This window comes from Mesoplodon densirostris, chromosome 19 (genome assembly GCF_025265405.1).
Source record: "Mesoplodon densirostris isolate mMesDen1 chromosome 19, mMesDen1 primary haplotype, whole genome shotgun sequence".
Taxonomy (NCBI): Eukaryota; Metazoa; Chordata; class Mammalia; order Artiodactyla; family Ziphiidae; genus Mesoplodon; species Mesoplodon densirostris.
The window spans coordinates 10,350,202-10,364,771 of NC_082679.1; the positions used below are offsets into that span (position 1 = coordinate 10,350,202).

Sequence of the window (14,570 nt, forward strand, 5' to 3'; positions counted from 1 at the left end):
TCGTCCAGACAGTCAAAAATATATATGTATGTCAGGGGGGCCCTGGAGCCACTGAATAAAATGTGACACACCAAGCAAGGCAGTCACATAGAAACAATCACACGATGACCGCAGGTCGCAATGTTAGGAACACTCACAAATGCTACACGCACGGAGACCCAGAGGCAACTGGCATCAACAGTTTACCACAGGTACGCAACAGTCAGCTGTGGTTCCACAGGGACCCACAAACCGCAGAATCCTTCAGAAGCATACATACACACACATGCACTATGGAATCCAACAGGGTCCTCTGGAAAGATGTCACACTTCACGTCGTCCCCAGAAACAAAGGCACAGTGACACAATGACAGAACATTTACAACACACCGTAAGTCCTAGAGTCACCCACACATGTCACTGTCAGTCTGAGACTCACATGGAATCAGCTGGATACAGCACCCAGGTGGGCACACACACAAACACACTTCCTCCAGACCTCCTCATGAAAGAGGCCTAGCAAAGCCACGGATATGGTACAAAAATAGTTTATTACAAAAGAAATCCAACCAAAAAGCCTAATAATTTACATTGATATCAGTGCCTGGCTACAGCCCATCTCTCCCCCCTTACTGAACTGGGTCAAGGCCAGAGGGGAGGGCTGTTCCTTGGTTCCACCAGCTCTGGGAGAGGAGAAGGAAATGAACGATTGGGTGAAGTTCCAGATGGGAGACTGGTGCCTGAGAATAATAGGGTAAGAGTCCCGGGCTGGGGGTGGGGACGAGTTGGGGGAATATCCATGCTGAGAAGAGGGGGGCGGTTACAGGTAAATATATGTGCCTCTGTGCAAATCCTGGTCCAGAAGATTGGGGGGGGCAGAGAGAGATCTTCACAGTTTCCGGGAGGGCTGAGACCCCGTAGGGCAGCGAGGTCCCTCCTCATGAGTCCGAGATCTGCCCCCCCATCCCTCTCAGCTACCTCCTGGAGCTGGGGAGGGGGGCACCGGCCGGCCAGGGGCTCGGAGGACCCCGGCATAGGGCAGGAAGGTCGGTGGAGATGAGGCAGGAAGGAAAAAACTGGGGGGAACCATGGGGAATCCAGGGGGGTCCTTGGGGGGAGACTGGGAGGGCGAGGAGGGTGGTGATGCTGACAGAAGACCTGTGGGAAGAGAAGAGAGAGGAGGGGTGAGGGCAGCGAGAGGCTGGATCCAGGGAGAAGGGGGCTGGGGACCCCCACTCCTGGGCTCTGAGGGAGGGCGGAGCTGGGCTGCTGGAAGTTGGAAGCCGGTTTCTCACCATTGGAGCTGAGGCGGCTGCTGCTCTCAGGGGAGGTGGTGGCACTCCGGTCAGGGGAGGGTTCTGGCTGGCATGCAGGAGCAGCCCGTGTGGCCTTCCCTCTCAGGATGTCGATGACCTGTCGGGGGATGGGGGGGTGGTGTCATCACCAGGCCACCCCTGCCCACACAGCCATGCCTCTCTCCATCTCTCCTAGCTCACGGGGTCTCCTAGCTCAGGGAGCACCGCCTCTTTCTCAGTACGTGCAGGGGGACAAGTCACTTCCTTTCTTTGTGCCTCAGTCACTCCTTTGTCTAGAACTCACACCCACGCCCTCAGGCTCACCGGCTCGCCTCCGCGCCCTGGCACAGACGCGCACACGCCCACCGCCGCATCCCCTGCACGCACGTGCCCACTCACCTGTCACATCCGCGCGGACCGGCGCTCGGGCAGACACCCCTGCAACCCCTGTAACCCCCGCCGCCACCAGCGCGCACACTCACTCACCCGGCGGCTGCGGGCCACCATGAGCGGCGTGTCGTTGTGGCAGTTCTTGAGGCCGCTGTCTGCGCCGCTGCGGACCAGCGTGCGCACGAGCGGGAGGAGCCCGCGGCCTGACGCCGAGTGCAGCGCCGAGCTGCCCGAGTACATTTGCGCGTTCACGTTGGCACCGTGCTGCGGGCGGGGAGGCGCGGGTCAGGACCACCGCCAGGTCCCGGTGGAGGGGGGCGGAACCCAGGGGCGGGGCCACAGCGAGGGGCGGGGCCGGGCGTGAGGGTGGGAATCACAACCTGGGGCGGGGCCAGATCGGGGTTGGGTGATAGAAGGGTAGAAGTTGGAAACAAAGGCGGGACAGAGCGGGATTGGAGGGGCGGCGCCGAATCAACCGGAGCTGGACTCGGCAGCCCCGGCCAAAGCAGGGGCGGAGCCAGAGAAGGGAAGGGTCCAGAGTCTGGGCCTGATCCTGGACGGAGTCGGGGCGGAAGGACAGCGCGGGGACAGGGCCAAAGCCGGAAGGCAGGGTCAGCAAGACTCTAGGTGGTTGGGGCCTGGGACCTTTTGGGGCCGGAGGAGGGATGGGAGAAGACCCGGGACTAGTTCGTAGCCTGGAGGGGTAAAGTCCTAGGGTTGACAGAACGAGGCCTAGAAGGAAAGGTCGGGGCTGGAAGCGCAGCAAGAGCAAGAGCCAGAACTGGAAGGCGGCGTCGGTAGCGGGGATGGGGCGACAGCCGGTTGGTGTCTGAGGAAAGGGTGGGCGAGAGGCCACGAGCAGGGGCCTTACCCACCTGTAGCAGCAGCTGCACCATGCTAAGGCTGTTGTTTTCCACGGCGTGGATGAGTGGGGAGCGGCCACTCTTAATGTCCTGTGGCAGGGAGGGAAGGTTTTAAGCGTCTCCTAGCACTGCCCAAACAGCCGGCGGCCCGCATCCTAACCGCTTGGTCCAGCATCTCAATCCCCTTAGATTCTTCAAGCCCCACCCCACCCATTCGGGATCTCTCCCACCCAAGCCTCGCCCCGTTGGCCCCGCCCCTCTCTGCTCCTCTTGGCCCCTCCCCCGGCCCAATCGCGCTCACCACCGCGTCGATGTCCGCGCCGTGCTCCAGCAAGAGCAGCACCGCTTCTTGGCACTCGGTGTTCACGGCCACGTGCAGGGCGGTGAGCCCTGAAGGAGAGGGAGACTCAGTTAAACCTGGGCCTGGGGCTTTGCAGCCTCAGAAGGACTCCAGGTCCTGCAGGACAGCCCCACCCCGCGCCCGGGTAGATGCTCACCGTCGTAATTGCGGGCCTCCAGGTCCATGGTGCCCCCGGCCGCGCTGTCCAGCAGGGCCCGCAGGCAGGCCGGGCTGCGGTGCTCGCAAGCTAGGTGGGCTGCCGTCTGGCCGTGGCGGTCCAGTGCCATGGGGCTGGCACCGGCCATCACCAGGAGCCGGACCACAGACGGCAAAGTGGTGATCACAGCCAGGTGTAGCGGTGTCTGGGGAACAGAGACTGTGAGGGACCCGTTCCCTGCCCTGCGTCCCAGTCCTGCCTTCCTCAGAATTCCCAAGTCCTGACCCCCAGCTGTAGTCTTAGGCAGGAACCAGAAATCTGGAGCACCTCCTCCCTCAGATTCAAGAGTCAGGGCCCCCAGCTCTTCTTCCCGTAGGAAACAGGAGTCCGGGTTCCCAGACCCCTGTTCCATTAGATCCAGGCCCCCAGGCCCCCAGCCTCACCTGCCGGAGGTTGTTGTAGATATCCAGCTCCCGGCCGCCATGCTGGAAGAGGTTGACTAGCCGATGCACAGCTGGCAGATTGCCCTGCACCACCGCAATATGGAGTGGCCTGGGGGTGGAGGATCACAGGCATTAGAGGCTGGTCACCTCTAACCCCCATACTCTTAGCAGTGCTAACTCCAAAATGTGCAGGATACTTTAGAAGTGTCTCTAGAATCCAACCACTGCTCCCCACCCCCACTCCATCCTGTCAGGCACCACCATCTCCCCTCCTGGACTGTCCCCTCCTCGCTGGCCTCCCTGCTTCCATCCTGCTCTACTGTCTGTCCCTCACATAGCAGCTAGAGGGACCCTTTTAGAACCTAAGTCAGGTCATGCCCCTTTTCTGCACAGAATCCTCAGAGTAAAGTCCTCACCGTGGCCCACAGGCCCTGTGTGATCTTGCCTCCTGCTCTTCAATTCCTTTTTTTTTTTTTTTTTTGCAGTACACATGCCTCTCACTGTTGTGGCCTCTCCCGTTGCGGAGCACAGGCTCCGGACACGCAGGCTCAGCGGCCATGGCTCACGGGCCCAGCTGCTCCGCGGCATGTGGGATCTTCCCGGACCGGGGCACGAACCCGTGTCCCCTGCATCGGCAGGCGGACTCTCAACCACTGCGCCACCAGGGAAGCCCCTCAATTCCTTTTGATATCATCTCTGTCCACTCTTCTCAGCCCACTCTGGCCACTAGTCTCCTTGGTGTTCCTCAAACATACCAAGCATGCTTGCCTCCTAGGCCTTTGCACTGGCTGTTCTCTCTGCTGGAAAGAGTCTTCCCCCCATACCTGCAGAGCTAGCTCCCCTCATTTGGGCCTCTGCTAAAATGGTACAGCAGCGGCTCCCTCCCCCACCCTCGGCTTTATTTTCCTCCAGTTCATCACCTGATGTGGTACACTTTACTTGTTTCCTGTCTGAATCTCCCCAGATAGAATGTCAACTCCACCAGGGTAGAGCGTTTGGTGCGCTTCCATCACTGCCCAGTGCCTAGGACAGTGGCTGGTGCTGAGCAGGTGCTCCATAAACACGCTCTGAATAGAGGAGTCCCTCTCAACGATCCCTGGCCGTCCTTGAAGCTGGTAACCATATTCCCAGCCCACTCAAGGCCACAGTTTTCTCATCTGTGGAATGGGTGGGGATGAACTTGATACCATCAAGGTCTCCATCATTGGTGACTGGAGATCACGGTCAGCCTCCATCCCAAGAGTATGTATGTGGAGGAAGTTTTGCCCAGAAGGGAGGTGGGACAAACTAGTCACTGTTTGGGAAGCTGGACTGCGCAATCCAGGTCCCCCCGCTTCTGGACTGAAGGACTCATTCCCTCAGCTTCTGGGAAGGTTGTCAGCTCTCAGCTCTCTCTGGGAATTACCCTCCGCTGAAAAGAGCTGCTTGCCCAGGTCATGGGGGTGAGGTGGGTAGATGCCACCCAATGGCATCCAGTGACTGGTCCGTGTGGGCGTCGAAGGCCTGGGCTTCTGGCCCCAACTCTGAAGGCCACTCCAGCTGCAATATTCCCTGTGGGATAACTGAGGCCCTGATGAAACTACGTAGCAGCTCAAATTCTCCCTGTGCCCAGTCCTGCTTCCTCCATCTCTGTAGGCATTGATCTGGATAACACTTTTCAATAAACGTCCTGCCCCTTCCCAGGGCCCCCAACCTGGAAAAGCCATTTAGAGCGGAGAGCAATCTGGGACGACTGTATGGGGTGGGGGACATTAGCGCTGAGGGCACAAGGCTGACTGGAGGTACACAGTCCCTACAACCTTTCTTTAAAGGCCATTTTCTAGAGCAACTTCTTTCTCACCCACCACTGCTTGCTGACAAACCAGAGCGTGGCTAAGAGGGGTGAACAGCGGTTCTCCCAACTGTGGAATCTGCATGCAGAATCCAGCTCCCTAGGTACTGGAGGCAGAGAAATCCTGCAGCCCTGGGGGCTTTGCCGGGGCTGAGTGGGCCAGGGTTGCAAATTGCGTTACAAGTCTCTCTAGCTGTGCGGCTAGGTGGCCCTTTACGGCCTCGGGTTTCTCCTCCATAAAGTATAGCTTACAAGAACGCCCATCTCCCAGTAGGAGATTATGCAGGTGTAACGCTGAACCTGGATCCTGAGCCGAGAAAGCCAAATTTAAACAGAAATCTTGGGGGAGGGGTCGGACCTGGGCCAGGGCCCCCTTGGGAAGGGATCCCTCCCCTCCCTGCATCTCCCAGGACGCCCGGCCTGGGCCCCCTTCGGGGCGGGAGGGGTTAAGTGAGGGCAGAGGGAGAAAATTATTTCAGAGAAACCGTCCAGGCCTGAGTTCCCATAAACGCGCGGGCCGCAGGGGGTGGGGCGGGGCTGGAGGAAGTGGGGACGGGAGGGGCGGCCCAGCCCTCGGACTTCCAGTAACAGGTCTGCTGGGCGGGGCTCGGCTTCCTGCTCCCGGGGGAGGGAAGCCTGTCCCGTCGGGGATCTACCCCGGCCACCCGGACACCCCAATTTCCATCCTCGAATAGGGCGGAGAGGGGAGCCTAATCCAAAACGATCTAGTTACCCTGGGGGTAAGGGCCCCAACTTCTCCAGCCAGGGGACCCCTCTGGAACTCCACCCTCCGGGGCTCCGACTCCAGCTGGCTCCCTAACCCCCACATCTTGGCATCCATCCCCAAGATCTCTTGGGACCCGGGAATACGGTGCCCTAACGCTTTGCGGATACGGACTTTCCCCTTCCCTCCGAGTTCTAGATCCCCAAGATACCCTGCCCGCTGCTCCTTACCCGCTCCGGGGTCACGGAATGCAGTCCCCCAACCTCTGCTCCCTGGGACTCAGAACGCGTTCCCCCCTCTCATGGAGACCCAGACTTCCATCTCCCCAGTGCCTCCTGACTTCTTGGTGGCGGGGGGGTGGGGGTGGGGTGGTGGGTGGTGGGGGTGGTGGGGTGGGGAGGTTGTCCGAATGCCCTGAGATCTTACTCCCCTGAATCCCTAGAAGTCCAGCCTCCCAACCATAGCTTCGCTGCTCTGGGGACCCAGACCTAGCGTGTCCCCCCTCCCCCGCCCCTGCCTGGCCTGCGCCTGCTGCCCATTCCGGTAAAGTCTCGGCCCCAGCGGAAGGGGTTAAGGTTAGAGGGAGCGCCAGGAGGGGGAGGCTGCGAGTGACGGGTGCTGACGTGGGGGAGGCAGAGCAGCTGGGCTGCGGTCAGGTTCTGCGGGAAGGGATTTCCCCCAACAGGCAGCTGAGGCAGAAGTGTTTGCTTTGGGGGAGAGCGGGGAGAGCGGGGAGGGCGGGGAGGGCGGCTGGGGCGTGGGGCTGGAGACTGGTGTGCCAGGTCGCCTCTGGTGCACCCTGCTTTCACAGGCTGCAAACGAATCACCCCTGGGGACAGATACAAATTAAATCTATTTCACTGATGACCCCAGACATCGTACCCAGACTGGGCAGGAACTAGCTTTAGCAAGCCCTGTATATGTATATCTCAGGCACTTTCTCCTGCTTGGGTTCACAAGGATAAGTCCACGACAACCCTGAGAGCTCTGTTCAACCAACCAAAAGCCACTCCCATGTACTGAGCACCTACTGTGTGCCCCACCCCCCCTTCTATGCACTGTATGTATGTACATCACTGCACTGAATCCTAATTGTGATTATGAGCCCGGATTTCCAGATAGGGAAACTGAGGCTCGAGGATGTGAAGTCACCCAGGAGCCAGTGGTGGAGGCCCTCCCTTTCCTTGTAGAAATAGGCTTGTCCATCCCATCTCCACCTGTGGTGTCCAGTCCCCAAACCCATTCCCAGATAATCGCTTTATAGAAATCATTTCATTTCTGCCTCACAGAGACCCTCATCTTATGCTTCCTGTTTTTACAGGGGGAAACTGAGGTAGAGAGGGGTGAGAAAGCGGCCAGCTGAGATTCAAACCGAGGTCGATAGAATAACAATAACCATGGTGGTCAAGTATATCGAGTGCTTACTATGTGCTAGGCCGTCCCATGCAGGATTTCTCAGCAGCTTCATGCTGCTCAGAAGCATGTCCCTCAAACGGCAGATGATAAAACCATGAGATTTGGGAAGTCAACTTAAGGGCTCGTCAAATTAATTTAGTGGGCTATGACCAGGAAACAATGACACAAGACTGGAATAGAAAATCCCAAAGTAGATCCCAAGTCGTAAGGGTGAGTGTTGCTTTGTTCTGTGAAATTTTTTTTTTTTTTTTTTTTTTTTTTTTGTGGTACGCGGGCCTCTCACTGTTGTGGCCTCTCCCGTTGCGGAACACAGGCTCCGGACGCGCAGGCTCAGCGGCCATGGCTCATAGGCCCAGCCGCTCCGCAGCATGTGGGATCTTCCCAGACCGGGGCACGAACCCGTGTCCCCTGCAGGCGGACTCTCAACCACTGTGCCACCAGGGAAGCCCTGTTCTGTGCAATTTTTATTTCAAGTTTATATGTGTGTGTATGTGCTGGGCTTAGTAAAAAGCAATAACGATAATAATACCAGTAATTAATACATATTGAACAGGCAATCTGCGAGGCTCAGTGCTAGGAGATTAACATGTATAGTTCATATAATAAATCGGTCAGTGAGATGTCTTCCTCATTTGGGGATTTTGATAAAACATTTGAAGCCCACAGCTCCAAAAACAATCCTGGGAGGTAACTGCTCTCAGGGTGCCCAATTTTTCAGAAGAAGAAACTGAGGCCCAGAGAGGGAAAGGGGCTTGCTCAGAGTCGCACAGACAGCGGTGGAGACAGGGTTCTAACTCAGGTGCAGGTAACTTGAAAGCCCACGCTGAGTGCCCCTGTGCTGTGGTGGGTGGGTGAGGTGGGTGGAAGAGTGGTCTCCCCACTCCCTACTGCCCTCCATGAATGGGGGACTGTCACTCACGTGTCTCCGTCCTCGTCCGCATGGGTGGCCATGGCGATGTCAGCCGACAGGGGGTGTTCCATGGAGCACATCATGGGGTACAGGGGTGTAGGCAGGTTCAGCAGAGGAAAGGGGGTCGGGGTGGAGTACAGGGACAGTAAAGGTCCTGGGCAGAGAAAGCACATGCGTGAGACCAAGCCCACAGGTCTTCAACCCACCCCCCACCTCCCGGCCTTCGCTACTGCGTGTCACCTGCCCTTTTTCCCAGGTCCCTTTTGCATCTCCTACTGAGTCCTCAAGGCGCAAGACAAACTCCTCTACGGCATCCCTCCTCTGGGCTCCCGCAGCTTCCCACCCCAGCCCTGGACACTCTCATTGTCACATCTTTACTTGTGTCTGATGCCCCATCTCCCACTAGGCAGAGTCCCTTAAGGACTGAACCCCCATCATCACTCAGCAGGGGGACCTCAGGGTCTGCTTGCTGAGTGAATTTGTGGCTGAGGGAAGTAAGGATGGATGAAGCATTGGATGTAGGGTGTGGGGTGAATGTGTACAGAGCTTGGGGAGAGGGAGTGCTGCCAAAAACATGTTCAGATCAAACTGTTGGAAGGGACCATGGTAGCAGGCAAATCCATATCCACCCATCACACAGATGGGGAAAACTGAGGCCCGGGTTCTCATCGGGGGAATGGGAAAAAGGAGAAGGCTGTGACAGGCCTCCTGATGCACAGCTTGAAGCTGTACTCTGAGGGGGTGGAAGGTGCAGAAACTAGGCAAAGGTCTGGAGGCACTAGGCATGGGGTCTCTGCAGCTCTGAGGGTCACTCCGAGATCGTGAGGTGGGCACAGCTGTGGGAGGGGCCACCCCCTCCTGGAGGTCAGGGACGGAGGCAGGATCGGGAAAATGGATTCTGGCCTTCTCTGTCATCTCCTGGTCCTTGGGGGCTCCCATTCCTGAACCCCCAAGTTTCCTGGTCCTTGCATGTCCAATACCAGGCCTTGACACCCTGAGGCCTTCTGCCCGGTGACCCCTGAATCCTTCTTCCTGGTTCTAAACCCTTGAGTCCCAGAACTCCCCAGTCCTGCCCCCAATTCTTAGACTGAGCCCAAGCCCCCTAAGGCCACCTGACCTTGTGACCCCAGTGAAGACACTGATCACTTGCAAGCACACAGAACTGGGTGCTCAGAACCCCAGATCTCTGTCCTGCTGGCTCCTTAAGGACCCCTGGTATCTGGATCGGTTTCCTTGGGTCCTTGTGATCCCAGATATTGGGGTGCTCAGAACTCCAACGCTGTTCTCCTAATTCCCGTCATCTCCCGATATCTTGGTTCCCGAGATTTTGACATCTGGGGATCCTTAATATCTGTTTCCTTAGAACCCCAGTCTCTGTCCCCCTGACTTCCTTTGACCCCACATATAGTTCGGGATGCCAAGAACCCCAGTTTCTTGGGTCCAAGTGCTGATTCCTTATAACCCTAGATATCTGGGTTCTGAAGAGTTTATAATTTTGTGTTCCTGGGGCTTGATTCCCTAAGAACCCATTTCTGTACTGCTGGGCACTGTCTCCTAGCTCCCTATATGTGGCACTCGGACCCTGGGCTCTATCCCTCAGGGCCCCCTGACACCCAGCCTTCCTACAACCCCGATATCTGTGTGCCAAGGCACTGCTCCCTGAAGCGCCCATATCTGCACCCCTGGGACCTCAGGCTGTGCGCCCAGCTCCCCAGGAACCCCATATCTGTGCCCTTGGGACCTTGGCTTCTGTCCCTCAGCTGCCCGAGGCCCCCTATTGCCTGGCCCCCACCCGGCCATGACCTGCGGAAGCCACTCACCCTGGTAGTAAATTGCTTCTGGCCGGGCCAGGCCGTGGGGGGGCGCAGGCACCGCTGGCGTGTCTGAGCCACCGCGGAGGGGATCCGGGGGGACGACGGGGCCCGCAGCGCCGCGGGGGGCGGCGGGCTCCGGGGAGGGCGCGCGCAGAGGGCGCTTGCGGAGCGGCAGCGCGGCGCCTGGGGGTCCGGCGGCCTTGGGCCGGGTACGCAGGTCCACGGGCCCCTCGTCCATGGTCCCCGCGGGGCATCGGGGCATGGGGCCGCCGGGGACGGCGGCCGAGCGGGCGGCCGGAGTGCGGCTGGGTTGGCGGCACGGGAGGGTGGCTGCGCCGAGCGCCGGGACTTCCCCTGCAGCCGGCTGAACTGAAGGGACTTTTGTCGGCCCGGGCGGTGCCGACAGCCCGCCTCCCCGCCCCCGGCCCCCCCGGGGCCACCCGTCCGCCCCAGGGGTTTCCTGGACCCGCCGCCGCTCCCGCCGTCCCGCGGTGCAGCCTGCTGAGCGCCCCGCCCGCGCCGCGCCCCGCGCCCGCCCCCTCCCAGCCCCGCGGCTCCCGGAGCGGCCGGGTCTTGGCGGGGGGCGGGGGGCGGGGGGCGGGTGGTGGGTGGGAAGAAGGCGGGGTCGCGGGTTGCGGGGTCCCCACCCCTGCGGCTGCGGGCGTCAGGCTCTGTCTCCGCGTTTTTGTCTTTCTGGCTATAGGCCTCTGTATCTCTCAGTCTGTAACTCTCTCTCTCTGGCTTTCGGGTCTGGATAGATGTCTCTCTATCTCTGTGTCTCTGTTCTCAGTGTCTCTGTCTCTATCGTCTCTTTGCTTCCCTCACCATCTCTCTGTCACTCGAGTGCTGCCTGCTTCTCAGCCTCTCCCCCAGGGAGGCAATTCCCTGAGGCCCTGGGGTCGCTAACTCGGGGGTTCGATTCCCGACTCCTACTTCCTCGCTGGGTGACCTTGACCAGGCACTTCCCTTCTGTGAGCCGTTTCCTCCTTTGTGGGAGCGAAAAGACGCACCCGGGGCAGGGACTACGCTCCGCAGGCGCCCAGGCACTATCCCTCTGCCTGCCCTGCCCCCATCTCTGCGTCCTCCCTGTCCCTCCTCAGCTTTGGGTCTGAACTTCGCTGGGGGTGGTGTTCGGTGGGGAGTGCGCAGGGAAGCAGTGAACGCGTCTCTTCCCGGCGGGGTCCCTGCACCCAGTCGGAGCCGCTGGGCACAGGGTGGGTGCTCCGGGAATCCTCGATGCACGGAGAAAGAAAGAGACGTGGCGAAAGGGGCATGGAGGTCGTGAGAGACTAAGGAGGAGGGAGACGGGGACATAGCAAGAGCCGCAGGGCCGCAAGACCAGGGTCACAGCGACCAAAGCCCGGGCCCAGGAGGCGGGGACCGCCTGGCTCTCCTTCTGCCCCACGTCCCGCTCCCATCCCGGGCGGGGTTGGTAGGTGGGGAACAGGCCAGGCTGGTTGGGGGCATGACTCAGAGGCAGGCAGGAGCTGCGGGCGGCTGGGCAGGGTTGGGTAAGGGGGGGAGGGAAGAGCAGAGGCGGGCTTCTCCCGTGTCCCCTCCCCGGCCGTCCTTCTCCCCGCCCCGGGGAGGGGCCCCAGTCGCGCGGGGCTTTCCCGGATTTCCCTGGAGGCGGGGCCGTCGCTGGGGTTGAGTGCCGGTCACGGAGTTACCGGAGGCGGAGCGGAAGGCTTTGGGGACCTAAGGGGGCGAGGGAATGGGTGCTGCACCCCGGGTCTGTCCAGGAGGCTCACAGGGTCTCCTGGTTCTGTGTGTCTCCATCTCCATCCCTGGCCTCCCTCTCTCTGTCTCCAGCCCCGTCCCATATTTTTGTCTCCCGATCTGTGGCTGCGCCTCGTCTCCCCTTCCTGGGACCCTGAAAATGGGTGTGGGCCCCCGGTTCTCAGAAAGGGACTTTGCCCAAGACTGGGGCCCCACCCCAGTGGATCGTTAACCGGGATGTGAGGAGCATCTGTGGGCTGACACAAGCCTCACCCTGTTCCCCCTTCTCTCCTTTCTGCCTCTCTGGATCTCCCCCCTCGGCCGCCTGTAATGGGAGAGCATCTGGGGCCAAGACCTGGGTTCAAGTCCCACTTCCACCCCTTGTTGACAGTGGACCTTAGACAGGTCATTTCTCTTGAGACTCAGTTTGTTCTTCTGGAAAATGGGGCTGATGTCACCCCCTGCCCGCAGAGTTGTGGCTACAAGGGAAAAGGCGAGGGAATTAGGGTGGAAAGTCTGGGGTCCCCGCCTACCCAGCCCTCACCTCCCGGGACTCTCAAACACAGGGGAGGACTGCGATGAAGAGCACAACCCTGCTGTACAGAGGGCAGCTGGGCCTCGGAGCAGCGGGGCTTGTCCAGGTGATGACCCTAGGAAGTAGCGCTGCACGGCTGCCTCAGGCCCTCCCACTCCCCGGCTCCCTTGCGGCCGGTGGAGAAATGGTTGTGGGCCCAGATAAGGGCAAGGGGGTGTCTGCGCTCGGCCCACAGGGGCTTGGAGGGGCTGAGAGAGAGGGCGCTGGGGGTTCTGAGTCTGAGGATGGAGGAGGGATAAAAGAGTCTGAGGGAGGAGGATCTGAAGGAGAAAGGTCTGAGAGAGACGTCGGTTGTCTAAGGGAGGGGAGAGAGTCTGAGGGAGGAGCTGAGGGTCTGAGGGAGAGGGGGAAGGTCTGCGAAGGACCAAGTGAGGACAGTGGCTCCGAGGGAAGAGGAGAGAGTGGGGGTGGGGGGCGGTTGGAGGATGAAAGATCCGAGGGAAGAGGAGGTTTGCAGAGGGTCTGAGGGTGGCGGAGGGGAGAGCGTGCTCGGGGAACCGGCGGGGACTGAGGGGAGGGAGGAGAGGGGAGGCCTGGAGTCAGCCCCGCCCTGCAGCTGTCTCTGATTTCCCAGAATCTTCTGCTGCTCAGGAAAGCCCCAGCTCCCACAGCTGCCTCCCTCCAGTGTCGGGAACGGAGGATGAGGAACCAGGATGGCTCCCCCCTCCTTTCTCCCCTTGCCCCCTGCGCCCTCGGTGGGAAGGGCCAGGGTCTCCCCTCTCTGGGCCTTGAGCTCTGGAGGTCCCCCACCGGGAGGGGCGGCCCCTGGATGAGTCCCAGAGACTTCCCAGAGAAGGCCCGGAAGTCCTGCCTGGTGTCTCACCACTTTCCCTCACACAGGCCACCCTTTGTACCTGTTCAGATCTCCTGCCTCCTACTGTTTCTTCTCCCCTTGTCCTTCCCCAAACGTCCCCGGGGGAGGAAGGGCCACGATTATACCTGTTCAAGGTCCCAAGAGGGAAATGAAGTCCTAGCTAGAAGGCTGTGATCCTGGAACTGCTTTCTTGCTCTTGGTGGGGTTGGCGGGGTGGGGAGAGCTCAGTTTCTCCTAAGAGGAGAAGATTGGGCTGGTCAGACCCTAAGTTCCTATTGGCTTCATTCCTGGGCCTTCTCCTCTTTGCTTCTGACTGAGGCCTGGGTATAAGTCCTGTCTCGGGCTTTCATTAGCTTTGTCACTTGCAGCAGTTATTTAACCTTACGGAGTCTCAGCTTCCTCATTTAGAAAACAGACTAAATCAAGAAAATACGCTTCCATTCTGTAGGTCCTGAGTTATAAAGTGCTCAATACAACGTAGCGGCCATTGTTATTCTTCCTGTTATAACCATTCTTCCTGTTATAACTTGGCATAGGAATAATAACAATTATTATTATTATTATCAATTAACCCAAATTGTCAACGGCAGGACCCATTCCATTGAGGAAATTAGGATTCAACATGCTGGGCTTAGAGACATGGGTTTGAGCCCTGGCTCTGCCATGTGCTGGCTGTGTGACCTTGGATAGGTAGCTTTCCCTCTCTGTGCCTTTGTCATGACGTTATGGTTGGGGATGATAACAGCTTCTGCCTCCCAGGACTGCTGAGCAGATTGAGACCAGGTGTGCAGAATGAATGGCTGAATGAATGAATGATATCTGTTCTCGTCTCCACGTTGCCTGCCTTCACCCACCAGGCCAGGTCTTTCTTGTCACCGTTTTCCACCCAGAGATGGGACAAGATGGACATGTTCAGTCTAGCTGAGCTCCCACTAGGAATTGACCCACTTCATTCTCTTGACACCTTGTGAGGAAAAGTCAGTGAAAATCCCCATTTTACAGAGAAAGAAACAGGCACAAAGGAGTGAAGTCACTGCCTAGGGAAATGTGAGAGACAGGGGAAGTCATGTTTTTAAGCCAGGTCTCTGTGACCCCAGCATCCTGGTTGCTACACCACTTACCTGGGAGGGGTGGTCATTGGTCCCAGAGACCGCAGGCCTTCCCTCTCGGCTCTAATTCTAGACACTTCCTGGGAAGAAATGATTGAGATGGGGAAACTCAGGCACAGGAGAGGCAAGGTCACGTGCCCTAGGGTCTACACTCTTCCTACAGTGCTCTTC

The 14,570-nt window shown here is 59.1% G+C and overlaps 2 protein-coding genes across 2 annotated transcripts in view; both read right to left on the minus strand.

Moving 5' to 3' along the window:
- Positions 1–522: 522 nt before the first annotated feature.
- BCL3 (BCL3 transcription coactivator) lies at positions 523–10,618 on the minus strand. The gene is made up of 9 exons (XM_060083643.1): positions 10,169–10,618; positions 8,358–8,502; positions 3,468–3,576; positions 3,025–3,229; positions 2,829–2,917; positions 2,540–2,617; positions 1,761–1,928; positions 1,275–1,392; positions 523–1,137 (listed from the first exon to the last, which is right to left on the minus strand). The coding sequence occupies exons 1-9, from the start codon at positions 10,422–10,424 to the stop codon at positions 950–952; spliced, it is 1,356 nt and encodes a 451-aa protein (XP_059939626.1). The 5' UTR covers positions 10,425–10,618; the 3' UTR covers positions 523–949.
- Positions 10,619–11,632: 1,014 nt separating this feature from the next.
- Positions 11,633–14,570, minus strand: part of CEACAM16 (CEA cell adhesion molecule 16, tectorial membrane component) — a 31,553-nt gene continuing 28,615 nt past the window's right edge. The window contains exon 9 of the mRNA XM_060083110.1: positions 11,633–11,860. Coding sequence (XP_059939093.1) covers positions 11,633–11,860 — 228 coding nt within the window. The remainder of the gene's footprint in view (positions 11,861–14,570) is intronic.